General features: G+C 56.6%; 1 protein-coding gene across 1 annotated transcript in view; it reads right to left on the reverse strand.

The window, feature by feature from the left end:
* LOC102760543 (olfactory guanylyl cyclase GC-D) overlaps positions 1-15,851 on the reverse strand; it is a 33,708-nt gene extending 17,857 nt beyond the window's left edge. The window contains exons 1-11 of the mRNA XM_006763842.2: positions 15,845-15,851; positions 11,916-12,665; positions 8,916-9,211; positions 6,836-7,160; positions 5,784-5,868; positions 5,031-5,127; positions 4,822-4,947; positions 3,549-3,629; positions 1,399-1,575; positions 1,054-1,210; positions 596-745 (exon numbers count right to left, since the gene is read on the reverse strand). Coding sequence (XP_006763905.1) covers positions 596-745; positions 1,054-1,210; positions 1,399-1,575; positions 3,549-3,629; positions 4,822-4,947; positions 5,031-5,127; positions 5,784-5,868; positions 6,836-7,160; positions 8,916-9,211; positions 11,916-12,665; positions 15,845-15,851 — 2,251 coding nt within the window. The remainder of the gene's footprint in view (positions 1-595; positions 746-1,053; positions 1,211-1,398; positions 1,576-3,548; positions 3,630-4,821; positions 4,948-5,030; positions 5,128-5,783; positions 5,869-6,835; positions 7,161-8,915; positions 9,212-11,915; positions 12,666-15,844) is intronic.
* Between the last annotated feature and the right edge of the window lie 680 nt (positions 15,852-16,531).

Here is a 16,531-nt window from a genome sequence, read left to right on the forward strand (position 1 = left end):
TATATATTTAAATGCCATTTAACAAAGAAAAATCAACCAAAAAAAATGAGTTCGCGTGTCACCTCTGACACGCGTGTCATAGGTTTGCCATCACTGCTCTAGAAGGAGCCCCGCCCCCCAGCAGAGAACCAAGCCCCCAAGACCGAGCAGCCTGGACACATCAGACATGGGCCGGCTGTGTCTGGCACATCTTAAGTTTGATTCCCGTTTTAAAGGGGAGAAAGCTGAGCTCAGAGAGGGTGAGTGATTTGTGAAAGGCCACACAATAAGGAAAGGCTACGGCTGGGGAAGAACCGAGGTCAGTGATGACACAAAGTCTGTGCTGAGCAGTGGGGGGCTCTGCCTGAGCATTGCACACGCGGCAAGGACCTGGGAGAGGCTGGAAGGGGTGGGGCTTTCACCCAGAAACCAGTGTCTTTAGCCCTGGAACCGGTCAGCTGCCATGTTGGCAGAGTTGCTGAAGGCTGCCTGGCTTAAACCAAAGAAACCCAACGCTTGTGGCCAAACAGGCAAGTGTGTCTGTGTGGTTGTTTTCAGGCCCGAATTTCGTGATGTCACGGAGCTCCCTGGCCACAGGGGGAGGAGGATGCTGTACCTTCGGCTGAGAGCCCCGAGGAGCCGTAGGGTGGGCCTCGAGTCAGAACCTCCTGCAGGATGATGCCGACGCTGAAGACATCTCCTCGGAGGGTGCCCCGCCCGGGCCCCCGGGGCCCCCGCAGCAGCTCCGGAGCCGTCCACAGCAGGTCTGCAATCACAGTGCGGGGCCCCACCATGTCCCCTCGAACCACTCAAGCTGAGCTGAGCTGGGCAGCATGTCCCACATGGGGTGTCACCGCCTTCCCCCTTCAGCCGCGGGAGGAGCTGGGTTCCTCCCCATTCCCAGCGAGGGGCCCCAGGCTCAGGGAGGACAGCCGCCAGGTCACCTGACAGGGAGGACAGCTGCCAGGTCACCGACACGGAGGCTGGAGCACTGGATAGCTCGCCCTCTCCCCGCCTCACAAGCACCCGATTTAAACAGAGGCCTCAGAACCAACTGCCCACCCGTGAGCTGACCTTCCGGGGCGGGCCGCGGGCGGGGAGCCGGCCGAGCGTCCAGGAGCCCTGCGTAGCCGTGGTCAGTGACCTTCAGCACAAAGCGCTCATCCACCACACAGTTTCGGGACTTGAGGCGGCCGTGCGGGAAATGCTGATGGTGCAGATACCGCACGCCCTGGGGTGGACAGAATGGGGGTCCATTAGGCCTGTGGCGAGCGAAGGGGACCCTGGTCCTCTCAGAATTCCCAGGGACCCCAGAAACCCTTCCTGCCTCCCTCGCCCTTGCCACACTATTCAGACTCGTCTCAGACAAAGTGAAGAGAGCCGGGGTCTGGGAAGTCTGAGTCCAGGGGAGGTTCTCACACGAATCAAATCCAGCAGCAGGGAGGCCTGGAAGGTCCAGTCCAGCCGCAGAGCCTCATTCTGCAGCAGGTCCTCCAGGCTGCCCCGGGCACAGTGCTCCAGCACCAGGGCACTCACCCCAGGGGCCACGAAGAACCCCAGGCAGGTGGCAACATTCTCATGCCGCAGCTCTCGCATCTGCCAGGGAAATGAGCGTTGTGGAGCCCCCAGGGGTTGGACCGGGCGAAATCCACACCCGGACTCTCGGTATATCAGCACAGGGCTGAGCATAGAGAGGCATCAGACATGTTGGATGGGCAGATGGATGATGGATGCTTGATAAGCGGAGGATAAATGGATGAGTGGGTGGATGGATGAGTGAGTGAGTGAAAACACAATAGATGAATAAGTGAATGAGCTGTAACCAATTCCATGGTACAGGGATCTAAGCCTGTTTCCCAACCTAAGTGGCACCATGAACCTGAAAACCCCACGACTCAGTGACCGATAAGGAGAAGAAAAGGTGCAGAGGGGATCAGGGCCGAGCAGAAAGCAACCTCCCTGGTGGCTGCCCAACAGGCCAGAGAGCTTGAACCCAACCTGCGAGGCTAGCATTTGCTCAAGCAAAAAAGGTGGAACCCTTGCCTAGGAAGGCCCTCCTCACAAACACAGTTCAGGGTTAACTAAGAGAGGGGGAGCTGAACACTCTCCCCCTTAGAGAGTCACATGCATATTAACACGCTAGAAGCCTGATGCACAAAATTCGTGTGAGGGGCTCGGCCCTTGCAACCCTGGCTTTGTCCAGAAGGTCGTCTGGAAGGACGTCCAGAAGGTCGTTCGGTTGTCGGTCTAATTAGCATATTATGCTTTCATTATTATAGATGTGGGGAGGTAAGAATGGCCTCAGATCCTTTGACATCCCTGCCATCAAGAGGTGGGGCCTCTGTGCCGCCCCTTGAGTCTGAGCAGGCTCTGTGACACTGGGACCAATAGGACATGGTAGAAGTGGTCCGGGGAGCTTCATGTCTGGGTCTCAGAAGACTAACAGCTTCTATTTCCTGTCTGTTGGAGCCCTGAATGGCCACAAGAAGTCCCTCTACCCAGAGTCACCATGCTAGAGAGACCACATGGAGAGGCCCTAGAAAAATTGTTTAGCCGAGCCCTGCCCCAATTTCCTACCCACAAAATTGTAAGATATTATAAAATAACGTGGGGGAGTATTTTAGTTGCTGCTTTAAGCCAGTCTATTTGGGGGTAAATTGTTACACAGGCATAGACAGCAAGAACAGCATGTTAGAAATCCCGAGGCCTATCGCTCACCCAAGCAATTTCCAAACTCACTTGACCACCATCGAGCCTTTTCTTCTAGGAGACATCTGTGCACCTTGGCTACACGATGCCCACTGAAATGCCCACCCTCCAGTCACTTAGTCTCTACAAACCTCATTTCAGATGTTGGGAATAATAATAATAAAATTCACAATTTATCAAAGCTGCACCACTTGGCAGGACATGGCTAGGTTTTTTCATATATTCTCTCCCATCCTCGGAGCTCCCCTGGGGGCGGGGGTGGTGGTGGTGTTATTAGCTCCATTCTACAAGAGAGCTAAGTGGCCCGTGAGGGCAGGATTCCACCTGGGCTCTTCCTGACTCAGATCCTGGGCTCATCTTCCATCCCCCAGCCTCTCAGGGTGGTGACAATCTCAGGGGTGAAGGGACATTATATGATTAATGATGATAAGTGACTGGAAGGGATCCTGTCTCTTCTCCATGGCTGTCTCCTCCAAACCCAGAACACAGCTTGGCAGAGTTGGTGCCAATAAATAGTGAATAAACGGGTGGGTGGGTGGAGGGACGGCAGGTACAGGATGAGGCCCTTTGATGGTGCTGAATGCACACAGGTGGTGATACTGATGGGAACGTGGCCCTGGTGGTCATGGCGATGATCACATGAGGGTGGTGACGTGACTTTGGGATGCTGGTGAGTGATGGTGACGGTGAGGGTGTACAACTGCGATGGCCGTGTTGGCAATGTGGTGGCGATCGTGCTAATAGGAGGACTTCCTTTCTGAGGTGAGAAGCTTCCACATTGAGTAGGGACCAATCCAAACCAACAGGGTCTCCTGATGGCACCCCGTCCCCAGATCCCTCCAGGCCCTCTGCAGCCCTACCTTTCTCAGGAGGCGGAGGCAGCTGGGCCGCAGCTCCGGGGCCGTGCCAGCTTCAAACGTCTTCAGCCGCACCCACTCCCCCTGCTCAAGGAGGAACACGAGTTCAGCTGCTGCTAGGTCCTGTGACCTCGGGCGGACCCTCAGCCTCTCTCAGCCTGAGCTTTCCCCCATAAATGTGTTCTTTCTGTGTGCTCCGAGGCCAGGGGACACAAAATTTGGACTTCGGCTGTGGCCCTGGGGAAGAGCCGGGGGCCGGCTTGGCTCACAGACTCAAGTTCCCGTCCTAACTCCACCACTTTCAAGCCCTGTGACCTTGGGCAGGTAACTGCAGATCTCTGAGCTTCACGTTTTAATTCTCATGCCCACCCCAGGCAAGGCTGATGAGATGGTGGATATCAAGGTGTTAGAGCCTGGCCCCAAGGTCAGTTTTACTCTGCAGGGCCTCAGACACCCCAAACCCTGGAAGTGAGGGGCTCTGTGACCCAGGGACTCCAGGGCAGGGGCGGAGGCAGAGGCCTCCGCCCAGACCTGTCCCCTTAGCCCTCTCTCCCTCTCAGCGAGGCCTTCCTGCCTCCTCAACCTCAGTGGCAGCCTGAGGGCTAACTTGGAGAAGCAAACAAAACCTGCTTGGTGCCTCTTTAAAGCCTCCTTTCAGCAGAAAAGAAAAAGGGATGGAATTCCCCAAGGAGAAGGTTGAAAAGGAGCAAGAGCCACATGTCCCTTCCTGCAGAAACCATTATCTGCTCGTGGAGCGTGAGCCAGGGCAAGGGAAGCGGAGCCTCAATGAACTGATGCCTCTGAGGACACAGCACCTGAGAAATCCAAGTGTCCTCAGCGACCTCAGGATCTCCCAGTCTAACCTCTGACCTCCCAGCCTCCCTGCCAGCTGGGGGGAGTGACTGTTCTGGGCTGGTGCTGCCCCCACAAGTCAGGGTCTCAGGGACCAGGATTTCACTGGCCGTCACTGGAGGAGGCAGGCGTGCGGCCTGGGCTGGCCCCGGTGCTGAGAGAGCCCTGGGGTGGACCCACCGCTGACAGTGCCCAGGAACTAGCTGTTGCCCACGTGGCTGGTCGGATCCCCAGCCATGCCGGACGGGAGCTGGGAGTCCTGTTTCCCAGTCCTAGCCCTGACGCCCACTTGCTAGGGGACCCAGGAAAGTCACTGCCCTTCTTCAGGCCTCAGTTTCCCATTCAGTGATTAGGGTGGGGCATAGGGACCCGAGAGGCTTCTCCCATCTCCAGGTCTGGGCATGGGGGTGGCAGAGGCTCCCACCTGGTACAGGGCCACGTTGGTAGGCTGCTGGGGGCTCCTGGCTGACCCCTGGGCCACCGACCTCAGGCTCCCACCATCTGCCGCACTTCTTGATTCACTCGCACTATCCCTGTCCGTATGCAGCCTCTGGAGGGGGCAGACACGGTCAAAAGCTTAGCCGGGGCCTCAGTCCCCTGCGTGCGCACCCAGCCCAGCGCCTGGCCACCCACCTGACTGCTCAGTGGTGGATGGATGAAGGCCAGCTCCTGGGCTGTCAGCAGGATCCCGTGAGGCCCCCGCACCAGCTGCAGCTGCCAGACGCCCAGTCTGGAGGGGAGAGAGAGTGCAGGGCAGAGGGGCCGGCAGGAGCGTCACTCCTGCCTCCTTCCGGCCCCTCTGCCCTGCCTCCAACCCAGAGCCCTCACCTATCCTCTCTCTGTTTCCTTTCCTGCCTCCCCAGCAGTCCCAGCTGGGCTGAGAGGACCCACCAGGCAGTGCCCGCCTCAGAGGCCCTCAGCCCGGCTCAGAGCTGGACTCCCAGCCTGATGTGCCTGCTGGTCTTGGCCTCAGGAGCAGCCAGAGCCTGGGTGCGGCCTGGGAGCAGAGGGCTGCCCCTTCCTGGGTGTGGCTGAGCCTCAGGGAACAGGCGTCTTGAGACCCAGAAAGAACTGCTTCCAAAGCTGAAGGTCGTCCTGGCCAAGCCCACTGCACAGGTGCTTGGCTGAAACTCGGGGAGGACGGGGTCTTGTGTGAGGCCCAGGCTTCTTCCCCAAGTCTCCCGCGGGCCTCCTCAGGAGCACCCCGGCCTCTGCAGAGTCTGGCAGGGGCTCTAGGATGGACAGGAGTGCAGGACCGTCCTGAGGTCCCGGGAACAGATGGTGGGAAAGCCCCCTGCAGATTGCCAGGGCTCTGCCCACAGGAGAGAGGCCCGGAGGGGCTAGGGGCACAGGGGGGCAGTGCCAGGCTCAGGCACACAGTCTCACCTGATGAGGCAAGTGAGGGCCCCACCCGCTAGCACCACGACACAGGCCAGGGCCAGAGCGAGGAAGCTGCCCGGGGGCTGCGTACCTGGAGGGGAGGGGAGGGCAGACGTGAGTCCTAACAGTAACAACCGCACAAGGAGTACAGCCCCTCACGCAGCTCCTGCACCTGCTTCTTGGTCCCCTCTGGGGAATGGGGACACAAACCTCTGCCAACGGCCTCCTAGGGGTGAAGTTCAGAATGGCCCCCAATTAGGAAATTTCTATCTGTGGCCAGATCATCACACACAGAGACTGATTCCAGTATTGCTGTCTGGGTTCTCACCTCAGGCTCCCTGCCTTGGCCAGGGGCACCCTGCTCAGACCCCATCATAGTCCTGATCACACTATGGCCTCTTGTCTGCCGGATATCAGGTCTCTTTTCACTGGACTGAGAGGAGAGCAACTGGACAGCAGGGCCTGTGTCTTAGTCATCTCAGGGTCCCTGGCTGCTAACACAGGGCCTGGACACGGCAGGTGCTGGGTTAAAACTGTGTATCCCTGTCTGTTGTTATCCTACTTCTTCTTACATGACCTTCACAATGGGCCGCTCACTACTTGTTCTGGCAGTCAGAACATTGTCATTCACGTTGACTGTCAGAAGAGTTCTCACACTGAATCCGAATCTCCAGCCTTGATGTCAGGAGTTGGATGAAAAGCAGCTGCCTGGGACCATGTGCTCTGTGAGTGTTTTAGCCCTTCTCAGCGGAGGGGGGCCTTGCTAACCTTCCCTGCACTTCATAACTGTTGGTTTGATCTTCTCTATAGAGCGCCAAGTCTCTTCTTCGTACCTGTTCCTGCACCTCATGGGACTGACCTGACTGTCCACATGGAGAGCCTTAATGAGTGACAGATGGATGGGTGGATGGATGAATGGATGGATGGATGGATGGATGGATGGATGGATGGATGGATGGATAGGTGGATGGGTGGGTGGGTGGATGAATGGATGGATAGGTGGATGGGGGTGGATGGATGGGTGGGTGGGTGGATGGATGGGTGGGTAGATGAATTACCTCTGGTGCAGAGTGCACTGGGGTCAAACCAGCAGCTGGAGTCACGTGCTGGAGCGGCCCCTCCTGGGAAGTGGATGGCCCTGCCCAGGGGCTGCACCTGCCACGTGTCTGTGTCCAGGATGTGGGTGGGGACCAACTGGCTTTCCTGACCATCTGTGTCCAAAATGACATACTGAGCCAGCCTCCTGCCCTTCTCGTCCGTCCGGATCCTCTGGCTAAAGCCAGCCACATCCAGAGCCCCTGTGTGGGCCCCCAGGTGGGCCCCAGAGAGCCCTGTCCCATGGCTCCCAGAGCTGTGAAAGATGGTCCCAAAGAGCGGGGACACCTGTGGAAGAGAAGGTCCCTCAACCCCATTGCCCCCGCACAGGCTCCCAGAAATGTCTGAATCCTGGCCCTCCTGCCAGCAGCAATCGCCAGGATGATCATCCCTAACCATCACCCTCACCATATTCCTCTCTTTGATCCCACCATCACCTCAGTCCCCACTCAGCAGCCTCACAATCCCCATGACTGCCACCATCATGGCCACCAACACCATCAACCCTGACGTCTCACAGGCACCTCAGATCTACCTAATATGCCCCAAACAGAACTCCTGGTCCTGCAAGGGCCTGCCTGGTTCTACCACACCAAGCGCGTCTTCCCTCCCTGGTTTCAGGAAATGGAACTGCCACCTGCCTAGTGTCTCAAACCTCAGCTTGATTCCCGACTCCTCTCTTTCTTACTTCCAGTTCATCAGCACATCTTTTTGGCTTTATTTCAGTATTTATTCCAAACTCAACTGCCTGCTCACCAACTACTCCTGCCACCTGGGTCTGTGTTACCCTCGCCGCTCACCTGGACCACACAGGAGCTTCCCAAGGGCCTCCTTGTTTCATTAGCTCTCTTCCAGCCATTTCCCATAAAGCAACCAAAGTGGTTTTTAAAAAGACAAACCAAATAATTTCTTACTTAAGCCCACTGATGGTTTCTCTTAAGTTAAGTTCAGGCTCCTAACCCCCGCCCAGAATGTCCCTCATGATGAAGCCCAAGCTCATCTCGGATCCTTCTCCCCATCACTCAGGGCAGTCCAGCCACTCCTTCTACCTGCTCCTCTGGCTTTGAAGCGCATGCTGCCCCAGGGCCTTTGCACTTGCTGTTTTCCCCTACCTGGCTGCTCCTCATCCAGAGCTTCACCTGGCTGCCTCCTTATCACTCAGCACTCATCTCAAGTGCCACCTCCTCAGCGGGCTTCCCTGCCCATCCTATCTCTTGTTGCCCACTCTCCACCCCAACCACTCTCTGTCACTTTACCCTGTTTTATCTTATTGGCAACATTATCACTGTAAAATTTTGTTATCAGGTTGCTTGGTTATTGTCTATCTCACACCAACAGAATGGAAGCTCCTTGAAAGCCAGCTCTGTCTTGTCCATCATTGTGTCCCCGCCACCTGGCACAGTGGCACATGAGAAGGACACACCTCACATTTGTCAGGCGAATCACTGGCTTAGTGACCCTTCATCAGCATCTGAATCTCTGTCACCACCTCTAGGTACCATTGTCTTGTTATATCAAGAAGCACAGCCACCTGAGTCCTATGAGCCCAAGCAGAGCCACAGCCAACCCCCACCCAATACTCCTCAGATTCACCGTGGCGACTCCAGAAGACCTTCCCACTCTCCCACACTGCCAGCACGCTCTCCTTCTAATCTGCACAACTTGCTAGAGGGATACAGAGCAAGGAGAGGAAGAATGTCTGCAAGAGAAAGAGGCTGGGCCAGAAATGACAAATAGAGGAACTGAGTCAGCGTTTTTAAAAAGAGAAGCAAAGGAAACTCAAGAGGAGAAGTGACCCAGCAGGCCCAAAGAGCGAATAATATGAGAAAGAACACACACACACACCCTATGAAAGAGAGTATTCCAGGGACCAGACAAAGACCCTTTGTCAAATAAGGGACGGGTCCTGTGCCCACGGGGAGGTGGGACTGACAGGCCAGGGGGCAGCTGGCCAAGGCCAGGAAGGCCTGCCTGGGGGCGGAGCGCATGCACACCTGCCCCCGCCCCGTGCTCTGAACCCTGTGAGGGTCTGCCCTGACCTACCTGCTCTGGCTCCAGGTGGGCGGCTCCCTCTCCACTGGCCCCGGCAGCTTTGATGATCTTGTCCACGGGGCCAGACTCCAGGGTGATGCTGAGCACGGCATCATAGACCTCCCGAAGGGGCCCACCACGGCCCAGGGCTGGGTAGGAGCGGTTCCGGTAGGGCAAGGTGAAGAGCATGGTGTCGTAGGGCAGGAAGACCAGCCTCCCATCTGCCAGGCCCTGGGCCCATGCTTGTCTCAGAAGGGCCATCTGCTCAGAGCCTCCCAGGAGCGCTGAGTGCATGCACAGCACCACGACTGGAGGCAGATGTGGCAGGCTCACTTTTGCAGCCTTCCCTGGACCCAGAAGTCAGTGACCCAGAGCTCTTAGGTCCTCCCCCACCCTCTGCTGCCACTGCCAAGCGCCCTCCCTCCCCATCAGTCTGGGGAAAGGAGAAATATGCCCTCTATCTGCTCCCTCTGTAGCCATAACATCCAGGACCACCCAAACTCACCTGAGACTAGCTCCGTTCCAGCCGGCACACCCAATCATCATGACCCACGTCCCACCCTACCTGTGCCCTGCTGTCTCTGACAATTGCTAGTGTATACTGACAGCTTGCTTTTGTTAGCCTGAAGTACTTTTGCAAACATTTAGTCATTTGATATTACAACAGTACTAAGAAGTATGTTTATCATTATCTCTACTTTCAGATGAGGAAACCAAGGCCCAGAGAGGTTAAGGAGTGGCCCCAGGTTCCTGTTGCAAGCCTTTTCTCAAAAAAATCCAGGAATATGGGACCACCAAGGAAGGCCCATGGTCTTGCTGGGGCCCGAGGAACCCCGTCATGCGGAAGTCAGAGCCTGGAGCCCAGCCTCTGCTGAGCCTGGGTGGCCATGCTATGTGGATGTGGGCGGGAGCCACCCCGTCTTGGCCTCAGAATAGTAAGAAAGGTCCTCGGAGAGAGACCCACCAGGATTGAAGGGACACAGAACCAGGGCTTCCTCTGTCCCTTTTCCTCTGTCTGGCTTCTGTTCCACTTCTCACCAAACCTCCCCTCTCTCTTGCTCGGAGTTGGAGCTGTTCTATCGTTGGCCACACGAGGGTGCTAATGCACAAAACTGGGGAGGCTAATGGGTAAAAGCCTACACTGATTGTAAGCAGTGCTCTCTGTGTGCAGGGCAGGGCTCTAAGCCCTTTATCTCCTCCTCACAGCCCATGAAGTAAGGACTTTTATGAGGTTCATATCATTGATATGAGGAAATTATAGCACAGAGAGGTTTAGTGACTTGTCTGAGGTCACACAGCTGGTAGGAAGTGTGTCGAGTGTGGGATCCTGGCTGAGTCCAGAGCATGTGCCCCTAACCACTCTGCATCCTGGCTCCTGCAAGTCAGCACAGTGGCTGGAACGCAATCTCCTGCAAGTGTTGGAGAGGGAGTCTGATGAGTTCCCCCCACCGACTGCCACCATGTTCCAGCCACACAGAGGTGAACGGCTCGTTTCCCCCAGTCCCGTTAAAACACTACCTCCATTGCTTTGCGCTAGCTGACTCCTCTGGTTGGAATGCCTTCCCCCCTCACCCTCTCCTGCAATCAACTTCTCATTTTCAGGCTCTGCCCTAATGTCACCTCCTCTGTGAAGCCCTGCCCACCCCCAAGTAGATCAGCTCCCCCAGCCTCTGGGCTCCTCTGTTGTCTAAATACACACCTGTCTCCTGCCGGACTCCAGCCTCCCTGCTGGGACCCAGCCAGTTCCTCCCCCATCGGCAGATCCTTGCGCAGTGACTCTTGGTTGAATGTTTACACAGCACTCGGGTACATACATCTGCTCCTTGGGAGGTGGGTTTCCTCCTTCCCCTTTCACTTGCTGGAAAACCAGGCTCAGAGAAGCGAGGCCCCACCCCGAGGCGCAGCGGGAACACCTGGGCCAGGTCCCTTGCTCCACTCTGCTCTAAGTCACCACCCAGCCAAGCGAGCTCGGGGGCTGCCAGCCCGCCCCTGCTCCCTGGAACTGGCCTCAGTGCCCCCGGATCTGGAATTTGGTGGTTGGGCTCAGTGGCTTTCAAACTGTGCCCAATGGTAAGAAATACATTTTGCCTTTGTGTGCTCTCAAATGAGGATATGAAACTTGACTGCACTCACAAAACTGAAAGGAGGTTTCCAAGAGCGAGACTTCATCCTGCTATCTGCAATGCACTCTCCCATTCGCTACTTGTATTTCCATTCTGCCTCATTCTTCTCTATCACTTTCGGTTTCATTTTCTTTCTTATTGTTATAATGCTGGTCTGATTCACTAAGTTAGTTTATGGCCCCAAATGGCCCACAGTGTGAAAACCCCCAACCTAGATGAACTCTAGGATCCCTTCTGTCTTTCAGTCGACACCTCTTCCTATACCCGCTTTGCCATGCATCTCCCTGGGTAACCACTTCCTTAAAGACAGGTCAAGTGTCACCTCCTCCAGGAAGCCTCCTCTGGTCCTCCAGGGCCCAGCCCCGTGCCGCCTCTGATGCTCCCCGCCTCTGCTTCTTGGGATGACCTTGACTGCTCTGTCATAAGCACCTGTCTGTTCAGCACCCATGCAACCCAGCACCCAGCACAGCAGGGGCTTGATAAATTCAGGAAGCGATCAAGCAATCCATCAATGAATCCATGAAAGTTCTGAGTCTAATTCCAAGAAACAAGGACTGGCTCTAATTCCCTCTCTGGGGCTCCCTTCCTACGCTCTCATCCCCTTCTCTGTACCAGGCAAGGACTAAGATAGCCCTTGGCTCTCACTCCACAGCTGATGTTTGAATCAGAACTCAAACTCCGCTGAACTTGCCAGCTGTGTGACTTGGGCATGTTACTTCCCTTCTCTGAGCTGCAAAGTGCAGGCCTCAGCAGGACTAGCTCACAGGGCTTCTGGGAGGTTAACGCGGGGTCAAGTGCTCAGCCCAGCGTCTGATGTGGAGGGAACTCCCCGTCAGCGGCCACATGGAGTCCAGGCCACCCACAGGAGGGAGGCAGCACGTGCACTTACCCTTCAGGCCATCCACGCTGCGCAGCTGCTCCAGTACCTCTGTGGCCCCCTGCTCCCCAGGTCCCAGAGAAGCCACCAGCACCACAGGCAACCCGTGTGTCCTGAGAGTCACAGCCACCTGCCGGGCTGTAGCCACCCAGATGTCCTGGTGGGAGGACACGATGGCCACACGAGCCCAGCCAAAGTGTTTCATGATGGACAACAGCACGTGGGCGGCCGAAGGCAATGTGGGCGCCAGCTCACCTCCTCCCAAAGGGGCCTCGCATGCCCAGGAGAAGAGGGTCTTGCCCCAGCCTTGGGCCAGCAGGGCCGCCGCTGGGCAGTAACCAGGATTGACAGGACCCACGAAAGCAGCTACGGTGTCCTTGTAGACCAGAAATGTGGCCAGGGCGCGAGGCGTGTCACAGCCCGTGGGCAGGACCACGGAAGCCAGCTGCGAGCCCAGCATCAGTGAGGAGTCCTGGTTGGCTCGGTCCACAGCCAGCTGGGCGGCCACTCCGGGGAGGGCCTGGGCAAAGATGGGGTCACAGTCCCAGGGACCCAGCACCCCCAGGGTAAACGTCCCCAGCCCCCAGGCCCGATTCGGGAGGGAGCCAGCCCACAGAAGGGCACCCCAAAGAACCACAGAGAAAAGCGGCAGGGAAGGGGCTCTCCTCAGACAGATGAAAGGGGACTCCCGCAGACCCAGGCAAGTCTTCCCTTGTGGCAGCTTCCAGTGCCAACCTTCAGGGTACAAGCCCCCCTGCGGTCCTGGGAAAGAGGAGAAGGACAAGGTTTCCAGCATCTTCTGCCAGCACTCTCGACATAATTTGGAGACAGCTCCCCACACGCCCCTCCCCCCGCCCAGAAACTCAGCCTCCTCATTACTAAAACAAGGGCTTTGGACCCGTGATGTTGGGAGGCCCCATGATGCCCACGCCTGGTCCTGGGCTGGCGCTTGGTGGCTCAGTGTGTGGGCTCTGGAGCTGGAGCTGGCCAGACTCGCTCACTGCTTCCCATCCTCGTGGCCCTACACCAGTCTCTGAAGTTTTCCAGCCGCATTTTCCTCTTCGGTAAAACGTGGATAATGAAAGCTACTTCATGGAGTTGTGAACATGATGTGAGGCACTTACTCTCTCAGTCCCTGGAACTTAGGTGTCCCATAAACCCTACCTCTGTCCATCTATTGCTATTGTTTCTCCCTGCACTCGCCCTCCAAGGTGGGCCAAGTTCTTCTGCTGCCTCGGAACCTCCCTGCCTCTTACCCTCAAGCCCAGCACCGTTCCACAGCACCTGACCCTGCTGGAACCCATGGGTCCCCCGGTGTAAGCAGGGCTAGGGTCAGGTAGCTCCCCTGTCCCATGTCTGTGGCTAGAGGGTTTACGATGCATGTGCACAGTTCCCTCTCTGGTCCCCACACAGCCCTGTGCCGTCAGAGGACTTTCTATCCTTATTGTGCAGAGGAGGAAACACAGGGAACTGAGGGGAGGGCCTCTGGACTGGGCTCCCCACTCCGTCCTACTGTGCCAGGACCTCGATGCTGTCCTGCAGCCGGGCAACCCTGCCTGGCCTCTGCCTGCATCCCTAGCATTGCCCTTCCCCACCCACGGGACTCAGCCAAGTCCCCCCACACCACTCGTGCAGCCAGCAGCCTTCCACTGTGGGCGCCCCAGGAAGGCATGAGACCCCTCCTCACCCTTCAGAAGCTGCCAGGCTGGTAGGGAGGCGGGTCCCAGCCAGGAACAGAGCTGCCCACAGTGCGGGCAGTAGGCAGGGCCAGTGGGGACGCTCTGAGGGCCTCCTGAGGAGGCTCGGGGAGGGCTTCCCGGGGGAGGGGGGGCAGCCGGAACTAGCTGACCCTGGGAAGTGTAGAGCAAGAGAGTAAGAGTAAACCCTCCCGATGCCAGCAGCGATGGCCTGTGTGGAGTAGCGCCTTAGAAACTACGTTCAGAGCAGAGGAATAAGAAGGGCCCTGCAATCACACAGACGAATCCATCTACTTTTGTCACTCACAGACCCTGACCTTGGGCAAGACGCTTAACTTCTCTGAGCCTCAGCCTCCTCATCGGGAAAATGGAGATGAGAATAGCCACCGTAGTGCTGGGTGAAGACTGCAGTGTGGAGCGCACTGAGGGGACACGCACTGTGTCAGTAGGTGAGGAAGCAGCACTTACTAAAGGGAGTAAGCAGGCGCTTTCTAGTCGGCACAGTTACCACCGCCATCACTCTGTGGATCTCTTGGGGAGGCGGGTGCACTGCCTGTAAAGAGACCTGGCCCGGAGGTGGGAGTCTGGGTTCTGCCCCAGTCCTGCCTCTGCCCCACTCAGAGCCTCGGCCCCTCGGCTGTAAAGAAGCCGGTTTGCAGAGCTGGCCAACTGTGCTTCCTCCGGGTCTGAGACCAGCGTTCTCCCAGCTCAGGGCTCGGAGACTTGTGGGGACGGCTGCTCTTCCGCCAGCCTCTGAGGAGCCCTCTGCACCCTCCCTCCTCTTCTGCCATGCTGCTCCACGTGGGCTCCTAGCCGCCCGCCCCTCAGGACGAGCCCCTGGGAGGAGCTGGGCTTGTTCTGGGCTCACAGAGAGCTAATTATTTCCGGGTGGGAATGTCAGCGTATGTGGCTGATACTAATGACAGCCACTCGCCCCTCAGTTTGTACTTTCCGAAGCACTTGTGACCCACTGCTCTGCCTGTGTTCCCCAAGGCCCTGAGTAGAGGCAAACTGACTGAGTGGGACAGCGACTGTCTGAGGTCTCACCGGAAGTTAGGGCTGAGCTGAAGTAGGGTTTGGCTTCCCATGGCCCAGGCAAAGGCAAACTCACCTCTTTTTATTGAATACCTCGAACGTCAAAACTGAAGTACCCTGGGAGATCTAAACACCTAAACCAACTCCTCTGTGTACAGTGGGGCCTTGACTTATGAGTGTCCTGACTAACAAGTTTTTCGAGATATGAGCTGTCTCTCGGCCAATTTTTTGCTTTGAGTTGCGAGCTAAAATTCGGGTTATGAGCCAGCTTCAGATACCCCACCACTAGTTGGCACAGCCAACATCACAGTGAACACCACAACATCAGCCCAGCATGTGTCTCACTCGTTCACTTTAATGATTTGACATACAAGTAATTTGAGTTACGAGCTCGGTCACGGAACGAATTAAACTCATAAATCAAGGCCCCACTGTACAGGTGGGGAAACCGAGACACCAAAAGGAGGAATAAGAAGGGCCTTCCCCAGGTCCCGCAAAGCAGCAGCAAGCTCCCCTGGCCCCACTGTCCTGCTGGCCACTCTCAGTGTCTGGGAATTCTGCATCTGATGGCCTGCAGGGACTCACAGAAGGCTGAGGCCTGTAGCAGGGTCAGCTGTGGGGCAGGGGGGCAAGGGGGGACGGGACGAGCAGGGCAGGAGCCAGCGTTAACTGCAGCTCTGCTCCTGATTTGTGGAATGGAGTTCACATTTCTTTCTACGCCTTGATTTTTCCATTTGTACAGGGAGGGCTTAATTTAGATGTTTAGGTCTCCAAAGGTCCTTCAGCTCTGATGTCCGGGTTGTTAATAAACATCAGGAAACAGGTGACTTTTGCCTCTGAGGCTGGCCATGTCGCCTCTCCCAGGAGTATGTGGGCTGCCAGTGCTCCCACCTCCGGCACGATGGGCTAATGCACACCTTCCTGGAGAGAGACCACTTGCATTTTTAACCACAGATTGCTTGGCTCATAGAGCCAAGTTCAAGGAGTTAGTTAACTCCACACGGTCATAACCCAAAAAGATAAAGAAGCCTTTAGCTACATTAACAGACTAAACCCCCCAAATAGGGAAGATGCCAGGAAGCCAGGGAATGGGGATGGGGGATTCCTGTCAGAGTCAAGGCCCTCCCACCTCTGTACCCAAGGGTCACCCTCCTGACCCCCACCCTGGCCTTCTTGCCTTCCTTCAGGACAAGATCCCCGAAGACCCACCTGCCATACTGCGCTGTTGGGGCTGACTCCTTGCCTCTTTGGGGCTCTTAGGCTCCCACACCAGGGTCCTCGATGTCAAGCTCTTCAAACAGACTCTGGCCTGGGGAGCTCCCATTGTCAAGGCAGCCTGTGTGTCACCATTCCTGATGCTGGCAGCTGCCAGTGACTCCTGCCTGAGGCTTCATATACGGCTCATTCCCTCACTGCCCCCCTCAGGAGCCTGAAGAAGCCACTTGGAAAATTGGATCTGTTCAGACTCCAGGGCTCTGGGGAACCAAGCCAGAAAGGAAGGAGGGAATGAAGGAGAGAGGACCTGAGGGAGGAAGGGAGGGAAAGAAGGAGGGAGGCAGGGAGGGAAGAAGAGAGAGAGGGAGGGAGGGAAGGAGGGAGGGGAGATGTCTTCAGCACTCCGGACAGCTCCAGACCGGGCTGGGGACTCCCAGGAGGAAGGATGAGCCAGCACTAAAGAACCCAGCAGTATTGAACACCCACTATGTGCCAACACTATTTATACAACCCACTGAGACAGGTATTATTATTACTGTATTCCCACCTTATAGATAAGGAAAGTACAACCCGAAGAGGTTAGGTAATTTGACCAAGGACACAGAGCTGGTAAGTGGAGGGGTGACTATAGATCCAGGTTTCTGCTCATCATAACACATTGATTCTTTGGGAATTATCATG

Source organism: Myotis davidii, unplaced genomic scaffold, assembly GCF_000327345.1.
Source record: "Myotis davidii unplaced genomic scaffold, ASM32734v1 scaffold139, whole genome shotgun sequence".
Classification (NCBI taxonomy): Eukaryota; Metazoa; Chordata; class Mammalia; order Chiroptera; family Vespertilionidae; genus Myotis; species Myotis davidii.